Source organism: Malus domestica, chromosome 05 (genome assembly GCF_042453785.1).
Source record: "Malus domestica chromosome 05, GDT2T_hap1".
Lineage (NCBI taxonomy): Eukaryota > Viridiplantae > Streptophyta > Magnoliopsida > Rosales > Rosaceae > Malus > Malus domestica.
The window spans coordinates 38,537,357-38,564,345 of record NC_091665.1 but is presented as its reverse complement, the minus strand read 5'-3'; the positions used below and the strand labels follow the sequence as shown (position 1 = coordinate 38,564,345).

Below are 26,989 nucleotides of genomic sequence, written 5' to 3'. Positions count from 1 at the left end.
TCTCTTCTACACCTTTGAAAATGTCTGGCCCCTCCGACCGTCGTTTTGACTTGAACCTTGTTGAAGAGGCAGCCCCGCCTTCTCCAGACAACATATGGCGCCCATCCTTCGTCTCCCCTACTAGTCCTCTTACCGTTGGGGATTCCATGATGATGAATGATATGACCGATGCGGTAGTGGCCAGGAACCTTCTCACTCCCAAAGATAACAGACTATTTTCCAAACGGTCTGATGAGTTGGCTGTTAAGGATTCTCTGGCTCTTAGTGTTCAGTGTGCAGGTTCTGTGTCTAATATGGCCCAACGCCTATTTGCTCGAACCCGCCAAGTTGAATCATTGGCGGCTGAAGTGATGAGTCTCAAACAGGAGATTAGAGGGCTCAAGCATGAGAATAAACAGTTGCACCGGCTCGCACATGACTATGCTACAAACATGAAGAGGAAGCTTGACCAGATGAAGGAATCTGATGGTCAGGTTTTACTTGATCATCAGAGATTTGTGGGTTTGTTCCAAAGGCATTTATTGCCTTCGTCTTCTGGGGCTGTACCGCGTAATGAAGCTCCAAATGATCAACCTCTGATGCCTCCTCATTCTAGGGTTCTGTCCAGTACTGAGGCTCCGAATGATCCCCCTCCGGTGCCTTCTCTTTCTGGGGCTCTACCGACTGCCGAGACTTCTCCTAAGCAACATTTGTGAAGGCTCCCTCTTGTTTGTTTATTTTGACTCAAGTATATGTACATATTTGTAATTTATCGGGGATATCAATAAATAAGCTTTCCTTCATTTCAACGTATTGTGTTAAATCACCAAAGCCTTCTTCCCTAAGTTCTTTGAATTTTCTTTTGTTGAAGCTTGTATGTTGGAGCTTTGTGAGTGGAGCATGTAGGTTGAGGTAGTGTTCCCTTAATTTCCCGAGCGAGGACAACTTCTCGGTTGGAGACTTGGAAAATCCAAGTCACTGAGTGGGATCGGCTATATGAATCTTAGAACGCCATTGTGTTTTGTCCTGTGTTATGTCCTCTGTTAGATCCAAGCACTCTAAGTCTTTTCTTAGGGTCTCTCTCAAAGTTTTCCTGGGTCTTCTTCTACCCCTTCGGCCCTGAACCTCTGTCCCATAGTCGCATCTTCTAATCGGAGCATCAGTAGGCCTTCTTTGCACATGTCCAAACCACCGTAACCGATTTTCTATCATCTTTCCTTCAATTTCGGCTACTCCTACTTTACCCCGGATATCCTCATTCCTAATCTTATCCTTTCTCGTGTGCCCACACATCCAAAGAAGCATCCTCATCTCCGCTACACCCATTTTTTGTACGTGTTGATGCTTCACCGCCCAACATTCTGTGCCATACAGCATCGCCGGCCTTATTGCCGTCCTATAAAATTTTCCCTTGAGCTTCAGTGGCATACGGCGGTCACACAACACGCCGGTTGCACTCTTCCACTTCATCTATCCAGCTTGTATTCTATGGTTGAGATCTTCATCTAATTCTCCGTTCTTTTGCAAGATAGATCCTAGGTAACGAAAACGGTCGCTCTTTGGTATTTCTTGATCTCCGATCCTCACCCTTAACTCGTTTTGGCCTCCATTTGCACTGAACTTGCACTCCATATATTCTGTCTTTGATCGGCTTAGGCGAAGACCTTTAGATTCCAACACTTCTCTCCAAAGGTTAAGCTTTGCATTTACCCTTTCCTGAGTTTCATCTATCAACACTATATCGTCTGCGAAAAGCATACACCAAGGAATATCATCTTGAATATGTCCTGTTAACTCATCCATTACCAACGCAAAAAGGTAAGGACTTAAGGATGAGCCTTGATGTAATCCTACACTTATGGGAAAGCTCTCGGTTTGTCCTTCATGAGTTCTTACGGCAGTCTTTGCTCCTTCATACATATCCTGTATAGCTTGGATATATGCTACTCGTACTCCTTTCTTCTCTAAAATCCTCCAAAGAATGTCTCTTGGGACCCTATCATACGCTTTTTCCAAATCTATAAAGACCATGTGTATATCATTTTTCCCATCTCTATATCTTTCCATCAATCTTCGTAAGAGATAGATTGTCTCCATGGTTGAGCGCCCTGGCATGAACCCGAATTGGTTGTCCGAAACCCGTGTCTCTTGCCTCAATCTATGCTCAATGACTCTCTCCCAAAGCTTCATTGTATGACTCATTAGCTTAATACCCCTATAGTTCATGCAATTTTGTAAATCGCCCTTATTCTTGTATATAGGCACCAAAGTGCTCGTTCGCCACTCATTTGGCATCTTCTTCGTTTTCAAAATCCTATTGAAAAGGTCAGTGAGCCATGTTATACCTGTCTCTCCCAAAACTTTCCACACTTCGATTGGTATATCGTCTGGGCCTACTGCTTTTCTATGCTTCATCTTCTTCAAAGCTACAACCACTTCTTCCTTCCGGATTCTACGATAAAAAGAGTAGTTTCTACACTCTTCTGAGTTACTCAACTCCCCTAAAGAAGCACTCCTTTCATGTCATTCATTGAAAAGATTATGAAAATAACTTTTCCATCTGTCTTTAACCGCGTTCTCTGTAGCAAGAACCTTTCCATCCTCATCCTTGATGCACCTCACTTGGTTTAGGTCCCTTGTCTTCTTTTCCCTTGCTCTAGCTAGTTTATAGATATCCAACTCTCCTTCTTTGGTATCTAGTCGCTTATACATATCGTCATAAGCCGCTAACTTAGCTTATCTCACAGCTTTCTTCGCCTCTTGCTTCGCTTTTCTATACCTTTCACCATTTTCATCGGTCCTATCCTTGTATAAGGCTTTACAACATTCCTTCTTAGCCTTCACCTTTGTTTGTACCTCCTCATTCCACCACCAAGATTCCTTTTGGTGTGGGGCAAAGCCCTTGGACTCTCCTAATACCTCTTTTGCTACTTTTCGGATACAACTAGCCATGGAATCCCACATTTGGTTAGCTTCCCCCTCTCTATCCCACACACATTGGGTGATTATTTTCTCTTTGAAAATGGCTTGTTTTTCTTCTTTTAGATTCCACCATCTAGTCCTTGGGCACTTCCAAGTCTTGTTCTTTTTTCTCACTCTTTTGATATGTACATCCATCACCAACAAGCGATGTTGATTAGCCACGCTCTCTCCTGGTATAACTTTGCAATCCTTACAAGTTATACGATCCCCTTTCCTCATTAGAAGAAAATCTATTTGTGTTTTTGACGACCCACTCTTGTAGGTGATCACATGTTCTTCTCTCTTCTTAAAGAAGGTGTTGGCTAAGAAGAGATCATATGCCATTGCAAAATCCAAGATAGCTTCCCCATCCTCGTTTCTCTCCCCAAACCATGGCCACCATGAAAACTTCCATAGTTGCCTGTCTCCCTGCCCACGTGTCCATTTAAATCTCCTCTTATAAATAACTTCTCCGTCTGAGCAATTCCTTGCACCAAGTCTCCAAGGTCTTCCCAAAATTTCTCCTTCGAACTCGTATCCAACCATACTTGAGGTGCGTACGCACTAATCACATTGATAAGTTCTTGTCCTATTACAATCTTGATTGCCATGATTCTATCTCCTACCCTCTTGACATCTACAACATCTTGTGTCAAGGTCTTGTCCACGATGATGTCAACACCGTTTCTCGTTCTATTTGTGCCCGAATACCATAGTTTAAACTCATCCTCAGTTAAATAGTAATCCACGAATACCATTACTAAATTACTTGCAGTGAGTCTGATTTCCTGTTGGTTGTTGTCGGTCGCCAAGGTTGGCCTACTAAAGTTGACGCTCAGTCGAATGTTGACCAAAGGATAAACCACAATAAATAATCGTGCAAATACAAGTGCAATATCGTGCAGTCCGCGCCCGTGTATATTAGTTTCTAGTTCGGAAGTTTGCATTATCGGAATTTATCTGAAATTTCGAATCGGTTTTGTATCATAAATTTCATAACATAACTTGGATCTCATATATTTTGAAGACGTTAAAATTGCCAAAAATTTTATGTGTCCACAGGTCAATATTTTTTTTTTTGATTTTTTTGTGATTATTGTAGGCGTATATGTGTTCAACATAAAATCATATTAAACAAGATAAAATAGTTACATTCTTTATTTTTAACATATAATAGTATAATTAAATTAAAAAATAAAAATAAAGCATATCTAAATACATGATAAAATAAGAATATGCGTGGTTTTTTTGTTTATAGTGTTAAGTTTGAAAATTTTCAAAATTTCGGATTGTATAAGTAAATATCAAATGCCATCCAAAATTCTCGCAATTGGAAATGTTAGGACTCAAAACAAAATTTTATTATTTGGATTAAAATTTCCAATTCAACTTGCACTCCTGCTGTACGTCACCGGGAAGATGAATAAGAAGAAATAGATGAGGAGATGCATGTACCGGAAAGTCCCTAATGTGAAGGGAAGACCTTTATAAAGCCAATTATGGAAGCCGGCGAGCCATCATGGGAAGCCTCTAGGCTGAATTAATTGACCACCGCTTGAGGTGCCCATGACGTGTGCGGGTGTTATTGTAAGTACCTTGGTGCTTAACATCTCTTGTATTATGTATCTCTCGCCATTTAATTTGCTATTTTGTATCCTTGATTTAAAGCTTTTGAATCACCTACCACGGTTCTAGATTTGTATTTCACACAATATGTTTTACATTCGATTCCTGGTGTTTGTGAAGCACATGATGGTAGCTAGGGAGAGATGTTTGTATGAGTCTTCCTAGCCCTCGAAAGAATTGATTTCATGACGAAGCCACCGTCTAGTCTTTTATTTTTTATTTTTTAAATTAAAACTTTTGAATCTACAACAATCGATGCCAAGTTTAGAAATAATCATCCAACAAAACTTGAAGAAGCACTTCGATAATTATTTTGTTTTTAGTTTTTGTATTTTTTTATTTTTTTTTTGAAAAATGAAAACTGGAAGCTCAAAACCCAAATCTGAAATGAGAACTAAAAACTTAAAATGGAGATGGTTAGCAAACGTTGAACAAAATGCATAGAAATCACTTTGGCATGGTGCCCTTTCCAATTTAATCAGAGGGAAAATGAAGAAGAAAAACATGCTTTTATAGTATTCAGTCCAATAAACTTCTAACCATCTAATCTTGCTACAAATTACACAAGTTAAATAAGTAAAAGGGTGCCTCCAAGCCAATAAGACTCTCCGTTTTGTGAGGATCGGAGGAGGAACATCTATCTTATGCAGTCATACATTTGTTTTGCAAAAAGATTATTTTCACGACTCGAACCAGTAACCTTTTTGGTCACAAATGAGCAACCTTTCCGATGCATCAAGACTCACCCTCACACAAGTTAAACAAGTAAATAGCAATTTTGGTACCGAAGCTTTAGTAATGCACTAGTTAAGTAGAGAATTCCAGCAAACAGGTTTCTCTTGTCCTTTCATGAAAACATAAATGCTAACATCTGCAAATTGAAGGACCACCTAGCAATAAACTTAGTGGAGCAAGCAACCATGTGTTTTATGAATATATGATTAATGTTATTGCAAGTTGAAGTTCGAATATTTTATATCAAACCAAGTCCTTCTGAAGAATATTCAAAGTTTGTCACTTTTGGTGTGCTACTGCTAACTCAAAGTTGTTGACACAGTGAATCTTTCCCTATAAAACCCCAACTTTCCAAGCTTCCTACACACCACTCCTCTTGCTAACTTCAATCAGTCTCAGCTAAGTATTTGAGACTTGATCAGCTCCAAATTCCAACCATGGAGACTTTGTACCTTATATTCTCTTTAGGTGCTGCTTTCTTAGCCTTTACAATCTTTGCATTCAAAGGAAAATCAGATGATGGCAAAAACCTCCCACCAGGAAGCATGGGGTGGCCTATTGTGGGTGAATCGATCGAGTTCCTGTTCGGGAAGCCGGAAAATTTTGTGTTCAAGAGGATGAGGAGGTACTCTCCTGACATCTTCAAGACCTATATTCTGGGGGAGAAAACTGCAGTGATTTGTGGTCCTAGTGGACACAAATTTCTGTTCTCCAATGAACAAAAGTACTTCACAGCTTTTCGACCACATTCAATGCAAAAGATGTTTCGATCATACAAGGCTGCCGCCCCCACCGCTGCTGCTGGTCCTGCTGTGGCACAACCTTCTCGTGATGAAGAAGCGAAAGTTATAAGATCGCCAGGGTTTTTGAAGCCGGAAGCACTGGTTAGGTACTTGGGGAAAATGGACTCTATCACTCAGGAACAGATGAAGGCTTATTGGGAAGGCAAAGATGTGGTCGAGGTCTACCCTTTGGCCAAGACCCTCACTCTAAGTCTTGCCTGCAGATTCTTCTTGGGGATCGATGATTCCGAGCGAATTGCAAGGCTGGTGAGCAACTTTGATGATGTTACTGTTGGTATGCATTCACTTATTATCAACTTCCCAGGAACAACATTCTACAAGGCAACCAAAGCGGCCGATGCGCTGCGAAAGGAGTTGAGGATTGTGATTCAGGAGAAGAAGGCTGCAATGGCCGCAGGAGGTCCCATGCATGATATATTGTCACACATGATCGTGGCTAGTGATCCATCTGGCAAACACATGCCCGAGGCTGAGGTCGCGGACAAGATCATGGGCTTATTGACTGCAGGATACAGCACTGTGGCCACCGCCATGACATTCTTCATGAAATATGTTGGAGAGAGGCCAGACATTTATGCCAAGGTCCTAGCTGGTAAATACTAATCACTTCAACTTAACATTTCTACTTAATGCATATTGCTTACATTTTTTTGGTGCTAAAGTATGATTTGTCTTGTTAAATTCAGAGCACAAGCAGATTGCAGACTCAAAGAAGCCAGGAGACTTTTTGGAATGGGAAGACATCAACAAAATGAAGTACTCATGGAATGTGTTGTATGAAGTGATGAGATTCACGCCGCCACTTCAAGGAACATTCAGAGAGGCCTTGACTGATTTCACCTACGCCGGTTACACCATTCCGAAGGGCTGGAAAGTATATTGGACTGTGAGTACAGTGAACATGAACTCAGAGTACTTCCCCAACCCAGAAATGTTTGACCCATCAAGATATGATGACCTAAGTGTATTCCCAGCTTTCACATTTGTTCCATTTGGAGGGGGGCCAAGAATGTGCCCCGGGAAAGAGTACGCTCGCCTAGCGATACTCACTTTCGTTCACAATGTGGTCAAGAGGTTCGAATGGGAAGTTCTATTTCCTAAGGAGAAGATCACCGGCGACATGATGCCAACACCCGAGAAAGGGCTTCCAGTTCGCCTTCGATGTCACTAGACAAACAATCAAACTATGAATTTTTTTCTCTGTCTTCAAATATCATTCCTTTTTCCCTTTAAATGTAATGAGGATATGCTATATCATGTGATCATCAATAACCCCCTTTCAAATTTGTAAATTTCATATTGAAGTAGGAGAGGTAATCTAAAACTTAGCACTCCTTCCAAGCAAAACATCTAGTTGCCAAGGTTGGCCACCTAAATTTTCTTTAATAATTTGATGAACGATGAGTAGCGGATATATTGGGTGATGTGGAGAGCGGGTGATCAAATATATTGAGTAACGTAGAGTACATGTAGTCAAAATTTGTCTTTGAACTGGATGAATTACCTGCTGCAATATCTAAGATGTGCCAACCTCAAATGAGATCAGTGGTTTTATAACATTTCACTACAAGGTACACGATCCATGTGTCACAGCTGTACACAGAAGACTAAGTCAAAACGAACACACAATACAATCCTGACATATGCCTAAAGGTTAGGAAAGATTAGTGAGCAAAATCTGAAAACATTGTAGGAGTGATCTGGTCTAATATTATAGCAAACAAGTTACAGAATTTAAACGAGAAAATACAAACCACTTCGTCTATGACGCTTTTCGGTTAGGGAACAGCTTACATGAAGAGGAAAATATGATGATCATGGCATGAATTATCGAAGTTAATCGAGGAATAACAATTTAGTATTGTTTCCTTGGTACCGCATTTTTGGCATTCTTGACTCGGTTCTGCCGTTTGGGGTTGAATATAATCTGTTAGGAACAGAAACAGATCAGTTGTTCAATTGTTTGAGCAAGTCATATGTCTATAAAATGTCAAACTCTTTCAATGATTAAAAAAAAAAAAACTTAAAAGCTAAGTAGTAAAACAACTTAACAGATTGTTTCCCGGTGATTAGCAGCATTTGTACTGGAAATAGGATTAAAATTCGGAGCAATACCTATGTTTGTAAAGACAAAAATTTGAGCCTTCTCACTCTACGTTCTTCACTCTCATTCTCATCCTGCAATGCTGCAAAATAATCAAAACCGTCGATTTTCTAAGTCACTTTTAATATCAACTTTGCAAAATACCGAAATTCTATGATGAACTAAAATATGAACGGTTTTAATTATCGTACAAAATTGCAGAATAAGAAAGAGAGTTGAAAAGGTAGAATGAGAATGTCTGCCTAAGGTTGGTAGGATCACTTTTATTTTATCAAATAATATGAAATGATTGCTTATCCTCCTGAATATTTAAACTGGACAGATTTTGGCGTGCTATCCCCAACTTAGACTAGAGAATATTTTATAGGACGATCTAATCCTTTAAAAACCCGACATTCCAAGCTTCCTAGACATCTCACTCTCCTTTGCCAACTTCAAATACTTTGAGACTTCGAGTGAAAACCATGGACACCCTTTACCTTGTTCTCTCTTTGGGAGCTGCAGTTTTCGCTTTGACCGTCTTTGCATTCAAGCGAAATTCAGATGACAGTAACAACCTACCGCCAGGGAGCATGGGGTGGCCTATTGTGGGAGAAACTCTCGAGTTTCTGTTTGGGAAGCCGGAAAATTTTGTGTTCAAGAGGATGAGGAGGTACTCTCCTGACATCTTCAAGACCAAAATTCTTGGAGAGAAAACTGCTGTCATTTGTGGTCCTAATGGACACAAGTTTCTGTTCTCCAATGAACAAAAGTACTTCACAGCTTTTCGACCACATTCCATGCAGAAGATGTTTCGTTCGTACAAGGCTGCTGCTGCAGCTTCTGCTCCTCCTGCAGCACAGCCTGCTCGTAATGAAGAAGCGAAAGTATTGAGGTCCCCAGGGTTTTTGAAGCCGGAAGCATTGGTGAGGTACTTGGGAAAAATGGACTCAATAACCCAAGAACAGATGAGAACCTGTTGGGAAGGAAAAGATGAGGTCAAGGTCTACCCTTTGGCCAAGAAACTCACTCTAAGTCTTGCCTGCAGATTCTTCTTGGGCATCGATGATCCCGAGAAAATTGCAAGCCTAGTGAGCCACTTTGATGATGTTACTGTTGGGATGCATTCACTTATTGTGAACTTCCCAGGAACAATATTCTTTAAGGCAACCAAAGCTGCAGATGCGCTGCGAAAGGAGTTGAAGACTGTGATTCAGGAGAAGAAGGCTGCAATGGCATCGGGAGCGCCTATGCATGACATTTTGTCACATATGATTATGACCAGTGATCCATCTGGAAAATACATGCCGGAGGCAGAGGTTGCCGATAAGATAATGGGTTTACTCACAGCAGGATATAGCACTGTGTCTACTGCCAAGACTTTCTTCATGAAGTATGTGGGAGAGAAGCCAGACATTTATGCCAAGGTCCTAGCTGGTAAATACTAATCACATCAACTTTAACAGCCTTTCTTTCTAATTTTTCAACTGTTTTGAGCACGTCCGGCAACGTTTTTCTCTCTATATTTTGTGCTAAATGTGAGTTGTCCTGTAAAAAACAGAGCACAAAGAGATTGCAGACTCAAAGAAGCCAGAAGACTTACTGGAGTGGGAAGACATCAACAAGATGAAGTACTCATGGAATGTGTTGCATGAAGTGATGAGATTCACACCGCCACTTCAAGGAACATTCAGAGAGGCCTTGACTGATTTTACCTACGCCGGTTACACCATTCTGAAGGGCTGGAAGGTATACTGGACTGTCAGTACAACAAACATGAACCCGGAATACTTCCCCAACCCGGAAAAGTTTGATCCATCAAGATATGATGACCTAAGTGCATTCCCAGCTTTTACATTCGTTCCATTTGGAGGAGGGCCAAGAATGTGCCCCGGGAAAGAGTACGCTCGCCTAGCAATCCTCACCTTCGTTCACAATGTGGTGAAGAGGTTCGAATGGGAAGTGCTATTTCCTAAGGAGAAGATCACAGGCGACATGATGCCAACACCGGAGAAAGGGCTCCCAGTTCGCCTTCATTGCCACTAGGCATCAGACTGTCTGGAATCTTCTGTTTACAAATGTTCTTTGTTAATGTTTTTCTTTTCCCTCTGTATTTGTTATCTTATGTGAAACTGAAAGTGATAAATATACATGTTTAATGTTGATTGAATTGATGACTTCGGCCTTCAATTTTTGCAAACTTTCTGCAGAACTTGATACATGAACCAGCCTATATTTCTCTTTCTCTAATCCATCCTGTAGAAATTTGCAGAACATTACTAAATTCTCTCTTAAACAACAGCGTCCTAAGTTCAAACCCTCCCCCTCCTATGGTCTAGCTTAGACAACTAATATTGCTCGTAATAAAAGAAAAGAAAACCATAGGACTTATTCAAACAAGCCATTTGGTGTTTATCTCACGTTATATAATAGCTTCCTAGCAACTTCTACCCAAAGTTGAGAATTAAGATCCTCTCTGAATCTCTGTGTCCGGAGCCAACTGACCCGGAGATCCGTTCAAGAGAGAGATCCGAGCCTTTGATTTTGTGTGAGTAGGCTAGCGGGACAAACTAATAGGAGCCTCATGATTTAAATGAGTGATCCAGATTTCCCGAAGTAGTTTGCCATGGTTGACCTTACAACGTTGACTCTAATTTTAAAGTTTAAATAGTGACCACCTACTACAAATATTTGTTCAAGTTTTCAGAAAAATAAAATAAAATGAAATAGAAAGAAAGCAAATATGTTAACATCACAGTGACAAAGAAATGTTAGATCACACAAGGAGTACGAGAGTCTAACAACTTTGGTTGTTATATAGTAGAATCCGTCTCCATCCAATCCAAATAATTGCTAAAACAAATATATCATCCAGGGAGTCCCACTATTATTACAATATATTCTTCTTTTCTTATGGTTTTGCTTTGTAAGTTGATTAAATTTACACGAATGATGTATTATGATGATGATGATCAAGGTGTGTGCACCGAATGCTTAACGGGATCACAAACGTCGCAGAGAGGCCAACCTCTTCTCAAGATCCTCAACGTCGGGCGATTCAGAACTGCATACAGTTAAGAAAGAGTGTTAGGAACTTAGGATACACTGAATATTATATGGAAACCACACGAAAACGGACCAGACTGGTTTTGATGATGGGAGCATATTAGTTTTCAACTTACGAATCAAACTCAACCAATACTAGTTTATCATGGCAAGTGGCAACAGTTTGTCATAGAAATCGAATGACACCCTTTACCTACTTCATAAAGCATTTTGACCAATTTTGGTGCGGATTGGATTGGATGGGATCAATTCATGAGATATCAGGTATGCTGAGGTACGAAATGGAGGCCACCTTCCAAAATTTGTCCAAGTTGACAGTAGATGATGCATTAGTTATGAAGGAATCCTGTCCAATCCTACTAACTTGTGGAGATTGAAAGGGATAAGTTTCCTTCGTGACTAATTTGAAAGTTCGGATTTGTTTCTTACTTCAACATACATTCAATCTAGTGAAATATCCGATCCAATCTAGTACTAGGCACCAAACATGGCCTTTAGATCAATTGCCTCTGCACACCAAACGGGCTTCCAGAGCATCTACCCTAATATTTCAGTGATACCGTCAGATATGCATAACCCCCCCTAAATGGTATCAACTACGTGAGCAATCATTCTTCAAGTTACGACTTGCAACTCAAACTCGAGCAATGATAATTAACCATGGAAAGTTGGCAAAACACCGTCATAGAAATCTGATGATGCCTTTTCTTTATAAAAAAATCAACATGTTGTGTCCACCTACTTTATGCTAGCATTTTAGTACAACTATCTATCAAAATAAGGACAAAACTAATTGTAGGTAACCTTTCATTATGATACAATATACTAACTTTATCAAAACCACGCCAAAACGGTCGTGGATGTATAAGACATGCTTAAACCCCCTCAATGATACTGATGATGTGAGGAATCTTCTTCAGATTTTGACTCAATCTCAAGCAATGCTAGTTTATTAAGGCAAGTTAGCAACAGTGTAGTGCAAATATCTGTAAAAATATGATGATGCCTTTTATATAGAAAAGTAAAGTCAACCTGTTATGTCCACCTACTTTCTTATGCATTCATGAATCATTTTCAGTACTGGTGCTTTTCACTTTGAAAAATTAAACAATCAGTCCACTGCTAATACAAAATATAAACTTCTAAAAATCTAAACACGACACAAATTACTGAGTTCTAAGGAAGGAAAAATCATTTGGTGTTTGTAATAGTTAGTAATGGACATACCTGTTAACAACATTTGCAGCATTCTTTGGAGCTACATTTTCAGCATTCCTTGAAGCCACATTTTCAGCATTCCTCGGAGCTACATTTACAGTATTTCTTGATGCAATTCTGCCTTTTGGAGCTGAAGATAACTGTAAGGAACGAGAACAAGAGTCAAAGAGAAGTTGGTTTAAAACGAAAAAATAATAATAATCAAACAAACTCGCTATCAATCTCAAAGCACCAACCTGGGATGCAATATCAACACCAATCTCATCGAGCACCTGAAAATGAAATATTTGAGTTCTGGATTAATAAGATAATGCTGATACACCTGTACAAGAAAATAAAACTACTATAAGGATGCCGATACTCCACCTGGTTAGTGAGCTCCTCTGTTTCCTCTTCAGCCTCATCTTTGTCCAAGGTTTCATCAATAGACTCTGACATCATTTCTATCTGCATAGATGACAATAAGATGTCATACTTTACACAAACGTGGATTCTAGAACATGACAGTAGACCAATCAGGGAGGAAAATGGTAGCGTTTAATTGTCCTGGCCAAAAACTAACAACATACGTTACCATTTTTCAACAACGGAGGGTTTTCAGATCTCTCACATATATGTTTGGATCTGGTAAACCACATTTGGTGAGCGTAATTTCCCTTGGACATGGTAGGTTCCCGTTGTGGCTTCATTTGATTAAAACCACTGTTCTAAAAATTCCCGCCTAGCGCCGCCTAGGCACTAGGCAGCTGGCCACATCCATGATTAGTCCCTAGGCGTTTGAAAATTAAGAAAGTGCGCCTAGACCCACTTAGGCGTCCGACTCGACTGCCTAGGCGCCCACCTAGGCACCCGCTTAGGTCGCAACACTGACTTAGATAGAAAGTCGATAACTTTCATTTTGCATATTAATATTTCAATAAAATGTAAGAGTTGTTGAATACTTGGATGAACACTCATTATATGCTTGTTCCCCATGTTTTCAACATGTTCTAATACTTTATAATTTGTATGTCATTTTATCTTGCAATTTATGTATCCCAACATAATTATGTGTGTGTTTTGAAGTATAAATAGGCACTTATTTATACAACATATAATAAATTTATTTAAATCCGCCTAGTCCGCCTAGTCCACGCCTAGCTGCCTAGGCGCTAGGCACCAGCCCGCCACCCGACTAGCACCTAGCGTCTTTTAGAACCTTGATTAAAACCAACATTGAATTAACCAAGAAATTATTACCGGAAACTATTAGTATTACCGTCATATCCATTTGTGCTGCGTTCTTCTGGAATTCTCTAATCACTTTGACTTGTTTTGCAGGTGCCATTTGCTGAAAAGAGAAATAGATAATGACAACAATACTTAGTTAATTTCAAGAGCTCGACTAGATGATTCCAAATGAGAAAAAAATCAATAATAATAAAGTTTAAAGGACTACTACATAGTAATAACTAGTAAATCTGCAATGTTAATTATCCGAAATTCTCTTGATATGTATACCTTGTTCATTGCCACCATTGCTTTAGTTGCACCTTTCATGCCTGTGGAAATAGAAGTGCTTGCGTATAATGCCTGCAAACATATTGCAAGGATGCCGACACTCAGAAAGTTGCTCGCCGCATAATATATATCATGATCTTTTAACTGAACTCAAAGCATAAAATGCTGACCTGTGTATGGGTACCTACACCTCTTATTTGGGCACGACTTCCTTGCAAGTTAGTAATCTGTTGGCGTAGCCTAACGAGCTGACGAGCCAGGATTTTTGTGGCAGCCTGGATAAAACTTAACGTAATTCAGTTTTAATAATGAATGATTAGGTTCAACGACATTACTTATCAACACATCCAAATCATATTGAGAAAATATGTTGAGCTGCATACTTTTGATTCTTAAAGTGGCAAACCTATATGATATCCCCTAATTGTATTGATGTTTACAGCTAATTCCCACATTAACTAGTACGAGGAATAAGTAACTTAAACAGAAAAATAAACTTGCCTCGTTTCCAGTTTTAGCCGTTTTCTTAATCTCCGCCACCAATTTCCTCTCCTGAAATGCAGAAACAATGAGGACACTGAGGGAAACATCTGAAAACATAATCAATCAGAAGGTTCAGGGTAATTGTAACATATACCTCCAACTGAAGAGATGCGATCTCACGTTCAATACCTGTAAGAGAAAAATGGGAGCAGGGTTGACAATAAAAGTTAAACCGCTAAATATTGTAGTTTCAATTTTGTTGCCTCCAACCAAAGAGTAAAACATAAATTAAGCTGAAGTACGCTGAACGAGTTTGGAACTTTGTGATCGAAGAAATTGTAGATTCTGAGCTATTCTGATTTCCCACAAATAAAGAAGCAAACCACAAAAACATGGAAATTAAAACAATTGATAGCATCTTTTTTCGGTCTTATGGGGGAGTATCATACACATTTAAGGCAATGACAGGAAACTAGATTTGTAAAAATCAATAGGAAAAAATTAAGCAGAATGCAAATATAATATGTAGTTGGTATCAGCAATTCTGAAGCAAATTCAAACCAGATAAAGAGAAGAAAACACACCTCTTGTAGCAACACTCATTTCTCTTTTGCTTTCCCTGAGAGCCTCTGTTCAAATACACAGCCAATTTAACAAATTCATTCACAAATTAATCAAACAGACAACCAACAACAAATAAATCTGCAAAAACTAGAAACCCCACAAAACCAATTCTGAGAAGAAAAAACAAAAAGAAGAAAAAAGATAGTGAATTTTGGAATGTTATGTCCCTAAAAATCCAAGAGAAAGACCAAAAATAATGAGAACCCCTTTTATTTGAAAACCCCATTTCTTCTTCCACAATTGCTCACCCACCAAACACAGTGGCAATGCAAAAACCCTAATCAGTGAGAAGAACTAATGAAACCCTAGAGAGAGAGGAAACCTTTGGGCGAGGTCTTCTTCTTGAAGATGTTCATGGTGGACTGAGTGAGTGAGAACCCAGTAGAGTTGTGAAGTTGGGAACTTTTGGAGAGTTGCGAGAGTTTGACAGTCCAAACAAACCAATAAGGCAAAGTCTTCTGAATCTGGTTTATAGGGGAGCGTGCGCTTTGTTCCCGGTTCCCACGTATCCGCATCAACCAGCAACTTTTCCAACTAGCCGTTACGATTCGGCCCATTTCTTTCTGACTATACTGCCCTTCTACAATTAATAAGTTTGATGCCCTTTTGAGCTGTCATTGGTAATTTCCTATTTGGTACAACGCATATTTTTGTATATTAAGCTTAGCCCCGAAAGTTTCTTTCATTTAATTTACTTTATTTTACGAATATTTTCATTACTTGGCCATCATGATATTCAAAAGCCAGAAAATTTAAAAAAAAAAATCAATAGATAAATCATAATGTTATAATAATATTATCATTTATTTCAATTCTTGATTTTCTCAACTGGTGTTACAGTAGTTGAGATGAATTTTGGGCCTATTTTTCACCTGAGACGTTCTGAGTTTGTTTCTAGACGCTAGTGAATCACTCAATGATGGTCAAGATAAGCTGAGAAATGTCTATACGTGTTTTTCCGGCCTCTGAAATGATAGACTGTAGTGACAAAGTCACCAGTTAGTCCCATTTAAAAAAAAAATGGTGGTGCTATGAACACCAAATTCATGCGCCAAATTTGTGCATCATATGATGTGTCACATTTTACATTATATGAATTTTTAATACAATTATTAATCAAACTCCAACTTGAATTAAAATTAAACTTTAATTCGTGACACATCATTTGGTACAAAAATTTAATGTGTTCATTATTCTTTTTTTAATATAAGCTATATTTATATACTAAATTACACACTAAAATTAAAACTCAGGACATTATAAGTTATAAAGAAGACCTTAACAACCAGGACAGCAACCTATATTTCTATTTGAAAGGCAAACTCAAAGGACTGTTGTCAAGACTTCTAATGTAATTTTGTCTTTAGCTTCCAGTGTTTTGTTCTAATATTCTTACTGTTTGTTCTTTTATTAGTGGGCTTTAAACATCGGGCCTTATCACTTGATCTTTCTTGTTGCCATGTGATCCTTAGTAGTTGGGTTTGACCGCTATTATTCGTATCATATAGGGCTTCACGTGAAGAACAAAATTCTAACTGTTGATTATCTAACGCATTCTTTTTTTCTATTTTATTCGGGTTTGAAACCTGTAGCGTAAAATAAACTTTTACATCAGGAGTTCGTTATTAGTACCTATGATAACTTACATTTTGTTTCCCTTTCACTTCCATCTGATTCAAAATCTTAACTTAAAAGATAATAATAGTTTTGAAAAAGAAATTTTACCTTACATGTTAGTTGCAAGTGGTGAATTACCCTAATAATTATGACTTTCTTATTCAATCCGCTACATCTCATATTTAAACTCTTCATTCACATAATGTAAATTAATAAAGAATAACTCTCTTAATCGAAACCGTACATGTTTTTTTTGGGGGGTAATGAGCCCTTATATGATAGCTTATCCTAAAATCACTCCCTCTCCCAAATGAGCCTAAACACATGGGTGCATTTTTTGCTCACTACTCTTAAGTAGTGGTAATGTTTACCACCTTATTTAGTATTATTGGATGATTTAAATTTTAAGATTTGTATCTATCCAATATACAGATCTTGAAATTTAAATTTATTCAACAATAATAAGTACAATGATAAACATCACTATCACTTGATAACGACGCTTGATAATATGCTAAAACTTGGAACTTCTCCCATACCAGACAAAGAATACCCGTCCCATCATCCACCTAAATTCCTCTTTCCAAACTTATCCTTGCGATATTATATAATTTCTTGATGAAGCCTATGAGATGTGCAAATGTTAAAGATAACAAGATTTACGATGATAAAAGAAGGATCGAGTCCAAAACATAATGACCATCAACGTTTGTAACAATCATTTAAATAAAATCCATTCATATCTTCACACTTTTCTCGTCATGAAATAATTTTTTACTCGTATGCAAAGCATGTGTGAGAGTATTTTTCTTATTGTTAGCTTAATAGAAAAGGACCTGCAAGCTAAGAGAGAAACTTTGAAAAAATTAAGACAATTATCACATCCAATAAGACCAAAATACTGAAAAACACATGAAAAATCCGTGGTCAGCACCTTTACTTTTTTTTTTTTTTTTTCTTTGTTGAAATGTAGGTAGGTACAGCAGTGACACATTTACATCACGTGTGCGGGGGGTTACGCATGAAAGCTATATATACCACAAGCATAATGCAAGATCAAAAAAAAAAAAAAAAAAAAGCAAAGAGACAACGTAATCATCAAAATCTTGGCTCCACAGAAAACCAGGTACTAGAAGTAGAAGAAGACAAGAGTTACGAAAACAAACTAGAAGTAGAAGAAAACAAGAGTTACGAAAACAAATAGATCACCAAAGCTACCAAAACCAATGGATCGTCGTCTGCATCTGCCATTCTTCTTCTTCTTCTTGTCTGTTTTCTATCTTGCATCATCTGCAAAAGCAATTGCAGAAGCAGAAGCAGCAGTTGGGTATGGATACAGAATTCTATCTGTCAACTACTACGATTCCTCCAGGAACTCATTGACCGCTAATCTTGGCCTCATCAAGCCCTCCTCCCTCTACGGACCTGACATCCCAAATCTCAATCTTCACGCCAGGTACCTACTACTCCCTAATTTAACTTAACTAATTAATTATTCTTATCTTGAATAACTTGTATTAGCTGTTGTAGTTGCTTTCCAAGATTACGTTTTCATTCTTTCATTCTCAATCATTTTTGGGGGGTTGACCAGTTCATCAGGATAACAAGACATCTGAACCGTCCATTGTAGATACTAGATAATATGCTAATAAATCCCTTGCTAAGACTAAAAGACCCTTGCTAAGACCGAGTGTAGCACTGTCACTTGCCCACCAATGCCTTTAATTATACAGGAGGAGCTGCAGTTTGGCCAAAACCTACTTTCCTTTTTTAGATGAGAATTAGTCCCCTATTACTACAGTTTAAAGATATTTCTTTTCATTTGTAAGTGAGATATTTTAAGTTCGAATTTTGTGGATGACGAGTTTGATACTAATTCATTCTCACACCCTCTCTGTATATATATCGTTGTATAAAAAATATTCATTAAAATAACATAAAGAAAAGCTTCAGACGTAAATTGTCTGTAAGAAAGGATCAGTACAAGAAGGTAAGTATTTTTCGTTATGATATTGGTGTGATGATGTTAGTTATATGCGTTTTATTTTTTTTTATACAAGTGATACTCTACTTTAAACCAATTAGTGTCAGAGTGATTCATATTTGGGCAAATAGAGAGCTTCATGTACGCTCTAACCAATAGGATTACGCCCCCACTTATGCATTTTAGCCGCATTAGATGCCTATGATCATATTTTTCATTTGAACCATAAATAACAGGGGTGATGTGTTTTGCTATACAAGTTAATAATTCAGATTCAGAGATTTACAACCTAAACATTTCATGTCATCAAATTTTCTAGCAAGAAAATATTTCATGAAATTATCTTAAATTCTTAATCATGCATGCAGCTGTGAAACCAAAGATCGTCTAAGAATTCGAATTACAGACTCAAAGCAACAACGATGGGAAATCCCACAAAACATGATTCCCCATCAAACCAAAACGCCCACCCCCACCCCCCACTGCATCTCCTCCAGCGACTTTGTCTTCACTCTTCGCAACACCACCCCATTCGGCTTCACTATCACCCGCCGCTCCTCCAACGACGTCATCTTCGACACCTCCCCCAAATCATCAGACCCCAACACCTTCTTGGTCTTCAAGGACCAATACATCCAACTCTCCTCTTCTCTCCCCCAAAACAGATCCTCCATTTTCGGCCTCGGCGAGCACACCAAGTCCTCCTTCAAGATCATTCCCAACCAAACATTGACTCTCTGGAATGCTGACATTGGTAGCGTCAATCCCGACCTCAACCTTTACGGGTCCCACCCTTTCTACCTGGACGTCAGGTCCGCGTCTCAAGATGGCGGCAAGACCGGTGCAGGAACATCTCATGGGGTGTTGCTGCTGAATAGTAATGGCATGGACATAACATACAGCGGTGCTAGGATTACTTATAAGGTAATTGGTGGAATTGTGGACTTGTACTTCTTTTCTGGACCGACACCTGAGTTGGTGGTAGAGCAATATACAGAACTCATTGGTCGCCCTACCCCTATGCCCTACTGGTCTTTTGGTAAGTTTGATGCTTAGATTGTAAACTGAACTTTGTTAGCTATGTATCCTACCAAAGTAGTGCTTGAACGATCACATTTTCGTGCCACATTGGTTATGTGACATGCACATAGCAGTGAGTCCACTTGTTACATCAGTTGTTACAGCCAAGAATACTGTTATTTGTACCATATGCCAACTGACGATGTGATTTCATTTGCTTGTCCGTACTACTGACATAGTATGCTTTTAGTTTTGATTTCAGTTTTTGAACCATATCCATTTCATTCACTTATACATTAATGGTTCAAGTAAAAATTGGAAGACTACTGATGACATTACGGTTCTTACGCAATTCATATTAAGTTGATTTCATTCCTGCTGAAGGATTCCACCAGTGTCGATATGGTTACAAGAATGTTTCCGATGTTGAGGGCGTGGTTGCTGGTTATGCAAAAGCCAGTATCCCTCTTGAAGTTATGTGGACGGACATTGATTACATGGATGCTTACAAGGACTTCACTCTCGATCCCGTCAACTTTCCATTGGATAGGATGAAGAAATTTGTTAACACTCTTCACCAAAATGGTCAGAAATATGTCCTCATCTTGGATCCTGGTACGTACGCAGCCTAAAGCCTAAACGCTAATTGTGTATTCAAATTATTGTGTCACAATAGCAGGAATGATCATATGATTTCTTTGACAGGTATCAGTAACAATGATACCTATGAAACCTACATCAGAGGGAAGAAAGCAGATATATTCATCAAGCGCAATGGAATTCCTTACCTGGGAAGTGTATGGCCTGGTGATGTCTACTTCCCTGACTTTGCACATCCACGTACTGAAAAATATTGGGCTAATGAGATACAAATATTTCAAGATGCTCTGCCTTTTGACGGTCTTTGGCTCGACATGAATGAGATATCCAATTTCATAACCTCTCCTCCCACTCCATCTTCTACACTTGATGACCCTCCTTTCAAGATTAACAATTCTGGAGTCCTGCGTCCCATCAATAACAAGACTGTTCCGGCATCAACGCTGCACTTTGGTAACATTACAGAATATAATGCACATAACCTGTATGGACTCTTGGAAGCCAAGGCAACAAACGAGGCCTTAATCAATGTAACTGGTAAAAGACCGTTTATACTTTCTAGATCAACTTTTGTAAGCTCCGGTAAGTACACAGCACACTGGACTGGAGATAATTCTGCACAATGGAGTGATCTAGCATACACAATTCCAGGCATTCTAAATTTTGGACTTTTCGGAGTTCCGATGGTTGGAGCTGATATATGTGGATTCTCTGGAAATACTACTGAAGAACTCTGCCGGCGATGGATTCAGGTAACCAATGATTTTTAACTGAAATTTTCGATAAAATATTAGACCACATTATACATCTTGATTCACATATGACTTTATTTACACTTAGCGAGGCCAGTCTCTGAACATTTGCATATCTGTCGAGTCAAACTTATGTGATTAACTTAGTTAGCTATGTGTATATGTAGCTAGGGGCCTTTTACCCCTTTTCAAGAGATCACTCAGACAAGTTTACAATCCGTCAAGAGCTCTATCTATGGGATTCAGTGGCAGAAACATCCAGGAAGGTTCTTGGGCTGCGCTATCGGTTGCTCCCCTTATTTTACACATCAATGTATGAGGCACACAAAAAGGGAACCCCAATTGCAAGACCCCTTTTCTTCTCATTTCCTCAAGATACCACAACTTACGAGGTCAATACGCAGTTTCTGATTGGTAGAGGTGTAATGGTATCACCTGTGTTGAAGCCAGGAGTCAATTCAGTTGATGCATATTTTCCCGCTGGAAACTGGTTTGATCTCTTCAACTACTCGAAATCAGTAAGTGTAAGTTCAGGACAGTACATTAGGCTGGATGCGCCGCCTGATCACATCAACGTGCATGTCCACGAAGGAAATATTTTGGCGTTGCAAGGGGAGGCCTTGACAACACAAGCGGCCCGAAAGACTGCATTCGAGCTCTTGGTAGTTTTTAGTAGCAGCGGACAAATTACAGGAGAAGTTTTCTTGGACGACGGAGAGGAAATTGAAATGGGAGGAGAGGGAGGTAAGTGGAGTTTAGTGAGATTTAATAGTGGAACAGAAAAGGGAAGTGTATTTGTAAGCTCAAATGTTGTAAATGGAGGATTCGCTTTAAGCGAAAAATGGATCATTGATAAAGTTACCTTCATTGGGTTGGAAAAGGTTGGTCATGGATTTGAAGGGTATGCGCTCAACATTGCTAAGGGAGCGAATTTGAAGGGAAACTCAGACATGAGAGCAAGCTTTGACAGGAATAAGCAGTTTGTCACAGTAGTGATTTCCGACCTTTCGATTCTTATAGGAGCAGAGTTTAAGTTGGAGTTGAAGCCGAAACATACTGCTGAACGCACTTTGCAGAGAACAATCTGAATAACTGCACGCCATTTGAAATTTATGGATCCAAGGAACATATGTTAGAAGTAATGGCAGGAGAAGAACTGATATTTCTTTCGTTTTAATTCAGAAAATACACTAAAACACACATATTCTGCAATTATTTGTACATTTGCAAAACTTTGAATTGCAATCCAACTTTTTAAAAGGAGTTCATTTTGATCATTGCCTCAAAGATGCATTCTTCCCCAAATATTCTCTTCAACAATTGTGATTTGACACTCATCCTTAACAATTGTTCTTAACACTGTAGAGGTGAAGATTGTCGGAGATAAGTTACTAAATTTTGCAAGTCTTTCCTTTTTGGGTAAGATGACAGTATGGGCTCACTCAGGTGGCCCGTTGAGTATCGTTGTCAGTGGTGGGTCGCTGGCCGGATTTTTTCGTCGATGGTGCATGGTATGCCGGAGGAAGCCGGAAGGATTGTTATGTGTAACGAAGCGGCATACCTTGTAAATTTAGATTTTTAGTTAGTCTATAATTTGGAAAGTTTGACATATGACTTGTGACCTAATGCTCAGCTCGCATTAAGCACGTCCTATCCTCATGTTAAGGCATGCCCCATCCCTAATAAGTGAGTAGCAAATCACAAGAATTTCTTAGGTTTGATTAACAAAAGGTGCAAAGGAAAATCAATTACCACTTTGTAAAAATTAAAGAATGTCTGTTGAGTGCTTAATCCAAGTTTGTTGTTCAAACTGGCCTGCCTGCCTGGTGGTATTGTGTTCGAGATACCTATGAGTTTCTTCCATTCGATCGGGTTGAAAGCTCTGACAAGGTTTTTATTGAGAACCATCTAAGCACACTATCTTTCGAGATTGTACATTATCGTTTTCTCAACTTAATGAATATCGTACTTTTTTCAAAAAAGATATTTATGATTTTCTTCCCTCCAAAATCCACCTCCCTTTTTTTTCACAAAAATCCTCCTCCCTTTCAATCCTCTTTTATTTGAATGGTCATGATTAAGTCACGTCAACATCTGTAGTTGACTTCTTTACATAGAGAGGAAAAAAAGAGGAAAGTGAGAGAAGCGGATTTGGAAGGAAGAGAATCCTACTCTAACTAAAAATGTTCAATTTTTGGATATAGTCAATCCATGGAGTTTGCTGTGAGCACTGAGAAAGCTCAATCCCCGGGATATATTGCAGCTTAAAAACGTGTTGTTACTTCTAGACATGATTTTTTTCCGTTATAAAGTAAATAACAAAGATTTAATCTTGTCACAATAGGTAATATAATTACTTATGTTATATTTCACATTTTTCAAGAGCTGAGTTTTAAAAGCTATATATTTTATGGAAAAGTTTGATTAAAAAAATAATCCTTAGTAATCCCCAGAACACCAAGTAGCGATTGCAATTGAAACACAGAAAATGAAGATGAAAGAAAGCAGATCAACTACACCATTTTTGTTGTGTTTTTCTTTGTTTGTAGTTTATTTGCATCATCCAATGGCCAGCGGGGAAATGATGAAGCGGTTGGGTTTGGATACGCGGTTCAATCTGTCACCAATTCCTCTGCGACTTTGACTGCCAATCTTAGGGCTGGTTTGGTATTGATGTGCTTTGAAAAAAAGCTGTTTTTACTGTGCTGTGAGAATAAGCAGCTGTGAAATAAAACAGCAGATTGTTTGGTAAATTTTTTTGTAAAAGTGTTTTTGAAAAAAAAAAGCAGTATTATAGTGTTTGGTAGCTTTTATGTAAAACAGATGTGAAAAAAAACCGGTTTTTCAAAGTTGGGTTTTGCAACTTCTTGTTTTTGGCTTTTTTTCACCCAAGACTGAAAAAAAAGCTGAAGCTGAATGTTTACCAAACACAAAAACAGCTCCCAACTTTTTTTTATACCAGTTTTTTTCAGAATCATCTCAGTATCAAACCAGGCCTCATCAACACCTCGTCCACTTATTGTCCTGACATCTCAAGTCTCACTCTCTACGCCAGGTACTTAATCTATACAATTAACCCCATTAATCTTATGATCTTAACTAATTTATTAGATGTTACCAATTGATTTCTGAGATGAACATTAATTGTTTGGCTTAACACAAAATTATAAGCTAATGTTCTTTTAACTCTAAATCATACGAAAGCAAAGTAACTCGTAAATTTAAAAATTGAATTATTTTATGTATATGTTAAACTCTGATTTGTTTGAAAAATGAATGATCCAAGTGTTTCCCTTATGAGTTACATTCTTTTTCGCATTTAAGTGAGTTTCTTACCATATTTTTCATGTTATATATATATATATATATATATATATATATATATATATATCCCTATTGTTGTGACATATGTTCTTATCAATATGTGATTGTGTAAATCCTAAGTAGAGATAAAATAGGAATCCTTTGGGATCTAGAAGATCTTTCCTAATATACTTTGTATTACTTGGATAGCAAGTTTCTCTCCTCCTAATTACTATAAATAAAGGCACAAGGACTGGGGAATTAACACACAATTCCTCAAACCTATTCTCCATTCTCTCTTCTTCTCTTTGCCACACCTATCTATTAAATATAGGCCACAACACGTTATCAGCACGCTCTTCACGCTGTGCTTAGAAGAATTTAAAGAGAATTTATTCGTCTACAATCAGGGGAGTATTACGTTTCAATTATTTTTAATTGATTAAATCTTGATTTTATTGAATTCATATATTGTTATTGATTCAATTTATTTTTCTTCTTATGTTGAACGTGATACAAGCTTGAAGATGAAAGCCGAAATTGAAGAAATAATTTTTCTGCATCAAACCAGTTCATTCATATCATCACGCAATTAGGTTCTTCCAAAATAACGGCTTTTAACTCGATATTTTTGAAGCCCTGATCACATGAACATTCACCATGATGCATGACCCAACTTTACGTTTAACGTATTTTAGATTCTACATAAATTGTGTATGCCTCATAACCAAAATTGCTGCAATTATGTGAATTTGATATTTGCCATGAATTGAAACATACATATGTAAATGCATTGAAACTATTATTTTGCATATGCATCAAATTACATATGTGTTTCATTGAAATATATATACAATTGAATTATTTATGAATATAATTGAATTGAAAAAAAAAAACAAAATTTGGAAACGGGAAAATTAGGGTTCTTCGAACCCATGCCTTTGCATTATGCAAAAGCCGCAAGAACCCTAGGGTTCCCTCCCCGTGACCCCAACAATACTGGGCTCACACGAGCCCACTATAGATTGCAAAGCACTGGAGCAAAACCCTTGCTCCATCTGAAAAACGCCTTCGGCATCAAACCCTAACACAAGGTGCCGCCCGAAGTCGGCCACGGCTTCAACGCCGTTATTGCTGGGCAATCACACCTGCAGTTGTGATTGGGACCTCGCCATTTTCGAAGACGATGGGTTTTTTTTTTCAGAAACCCGATGAACATCGACGGGTTCTTTGAACCCCAATCGTTCTCGGACCTCTGACGTTGAAACCAAAATTTCCGTCTACAACTCTGGTTCCCCAGTTGAACCCCCAAGCTTTGCATTGCCATAGACCCCGAAGACAGTCGCCAAAAGCGACACCGGCGTTCCCCCGGTTCGAATCTGACACCCAGGGACGCTGGGTTGTTTTGGTTTTCTTCAACCCGAGCCCTATTGGGCTCCAGTTCCTCGGCCCGTGTGAAAAGAAAAAAAACATTTTTTTTTGGCCTGCCAGCAGCAGCCCAACCCATTCCCCATGAGCCTGCAGCTCACCTGTGACCCCCCCTTAGTTATTTCTCTCCTGCCCGTGGGCCTGCAGCCCCGCCAAAGACTAAACCTAGCCCAATTTTGGGCTTAGGTCACATGGCAAGATTTATATATAGCCACTCGAGGACTTATTTTGGGCCACAAATTTTTTTTTTGCCTAATTATTTTAGGCCCAATGGGTTATATATTTTTTCACCCACATTTTAATTTGGCCCGAAGTCCAAATAAATTAATTCAATTATAATTATAAACCTGAAGTTATATCTTTGTATATCCTTGTTGTATATTTGCTTGCATATATATATATATATGTGTTTGTCTGCAGATATTATGAACTTAAAATTCATACTTCCGAACCCGAAGTTTCGGAAAAGTGCCATATGAACCTGAAGTTTCTTACTGCACAACACTCATGTTGAGACCCGAAGTTCTCCATGCTTAAATCCGTTTAAACCAAACCATGTCTTAGTACCTGAATGTTCTAAATTTTTTGTTTATGGAAATTTTATTTCCTAAAACACCAATCACATTCTTGTTTCCTCCATTCAGCGTATTGTCGAATCGTAACAAGTTCGATTTCACTGATTTGGAAGTTTCGAATAGTAAACTACTTTATGTGGATACAAGACGTGAATAAGCATCCGCCATGATCCTTATTCGAAGAATTATGCCTGAAGCATATCCAATGGAAGTACCTCCATGCTGAGGACTTCATGACTCTTCAAATCCGTTATGGACTGTTTCAAATCATGCAAAGATGAATTTTTGCCTGAAGCAAAACATGATTGAAACTGTTACGTCCATGAATAGGTACAATTCTCGTAGTCCATTTGTGAGACTCATTTTGCTCCACCTAATACATTTGGAAGAGCGCAATTTGACATGGACGGCCTATTGGCCGAACCCCATTGTTTTTTTTTGGTTTATTTTGTGAATAATTTATTTTGTTCTCGGATTTAAGATTAGTGTTTGGATGTCACCATTATTCTCGAATAAAAGAGTTAATTAACGAAGATTACCACATGTGACTACAATTAACTCATGCTTAGGTATGTTTTGTGGGGAAGTTAGATGTCTGGTTCTATGCTAACTTCATACCTAATCATCCCCCG

At 38.5% G+C, this 26,989-nt stretch overlaps 3 protein-coding genes across 3 annotated transcripts; 2 read left to right on the top strand and 1 right to left on the bottom strand.

Annotated features, from left to right (window-relative positions):
* The first annotated feature begins 4,407 nt into the window (after positions 1–4,407).
* LOC103450667 (uncharacterized) lies at positions 4,408–10,359 on the top strand. Its single transcript, XM_008390040.4, has 5 exons — positions 4,408–4,527; positions 5,624–6,696; positions 6,791–7,272; positions 8,619–9,624; positions 9,749–10,359. Exons 2-5 carry the CDS (start codon positions 5,739–5,741, stop codon positions 10,231–10,233), a joined length of 2,931 nt encoding a protein of 976 aa, XP_008388262.3. The 5' UTR covers positions 4,408–4,527; positions 5,624–5,738; the 3' UTR covers positions 10,234–10,359.
* Positions 10,360–10,914: 555 nt separating this feature from the next.
* Positions 10,915–15,604, bottom strand: LOC103450668 (vacuolar protein sorting-associated protein 2 homolog 2). The gene is made up of 11 exons (XM_008390041.4): positions 15,401–15,604; positions 15,039–15,083; positions 14,609–14,643; positions 14,473–14,523; positions 14,142–14,246; positions 13,972–14,043; positions 13,730–13,801; positions 12,838–12,918; positions 12,708–12,743; positions 12,481–12,611; positions 10,915–11,251 (listed from the first exon to the last, which is right to left on the bottom strand). Exons 1-11 carry the CDS (start codon positions 15,591–15,593, stop codon positions 11,191–11,193), a joined length of 882 nt encoding a protein of 293 aa, XP_008388263.4. The 5' UTR covers positions 15,594–15,604; the 3' UTR covers positions 10,915–11,190.
* A 2,106-nt stretch (positions 15,605–17,710) lies between these two features.
* LOC103451194 (alpha-glucosidase) lies at positions 17,711–22,338 on the top strand. Its single transcript, XM_008390628.4, has 5 exons — positions 17,711–18,151; positions 19,048–19,718; positions 20,084–20,314; positions 20,405–21,051; positions 21,219–22,338. Exons 1-5 carry the CDS (start codon positions 17,922–17,924, stop codon positions 22,137–22,139), a joined length of 2,700 nt encoding a protein of 899 aa, XP_008388850.2. The 5' UTR covers positions 17,711–17,921; the 3' UTR covers positions 22,140–22,338.
* Positions 22,339–26,989: the final 4,651 nt, after the last annotated feature.

What these genes read in the sequence shown, in the direction of transcription:
- LOC103451194 (XM_008390628.4), top strand. Translation starts at nt 17,922, where the DNA reads ATGGATCGTCGTCTGCATCTGCCATTCTTCTTCTTCTTCTTGTCTGTT. An exon ending in AATCTCAATCTTCACGCCAG is followed by an intron (nt 18,152 to 19,047) that starts GTACCTACTACT and finishes TCATGCATGCAG; the next exon opens with CTGTGAAACCAAAGATCGTC. An exon ending in TATGCCCTACTGGTCTTTTG is followed by an intron (nt 19,719 to 20,083) that starts GTAAGTTTGATG and finishes TTCCTGCTGAAG; the next exon opens with GATTCCACCAGTGTCGATAT.
- LOC103450668 (XM_008390041.4), bottom strand. Translation starts at nt 15,593, where the DNA reads ATGCGGATACGTGGGAACCGGGAACAAAGCGCACGCTCCCCTATAAAC. An exon ending in GAAGAAGACCTCGCCCAAAG is followed by an intron (nt 15,084 to 15,400) that starts GTTTCCTCTCTC and finishes GTATTTGAACAG; the next exon opens with AGGCTCTCAGGGAAAGCAAA. An exon ending in CAGAGGAGCTCACTAACCAG is followed by an intron (nt 12,744 to 12,837) that starts GTGGAGTATCGG and finishes TTTCATTTTCAG; the next exon opens with GTGCTCGATGAGATTGGTGT.
- LOC103450667 (XM_008390040.4), top strand. Translation starts at nt 5,739, where the DNA reads ATGGAGACTTTGTACCTTATATTCTCTTTAGGTGCTGCTTTCTTAGCC. An exon ending in TTATGCCAAGGTCCTAGCTG is followed by an intron (nt 6,697 to 6,790) that starts GTAAATACTAAT and finishes TGTTAAATTCAG; the next exon opens with AGCACAAGCAGATTGCAGAC. An exon ending in CAGTTCGCCTTCGATGTCAC is followed by an intron (nt 7,273 to 8,618) that starts TAGACAAACAAT and finishes CAAGCTTCCTAG; the next exon opens with ACATCTCACTCTCCTTTGCC.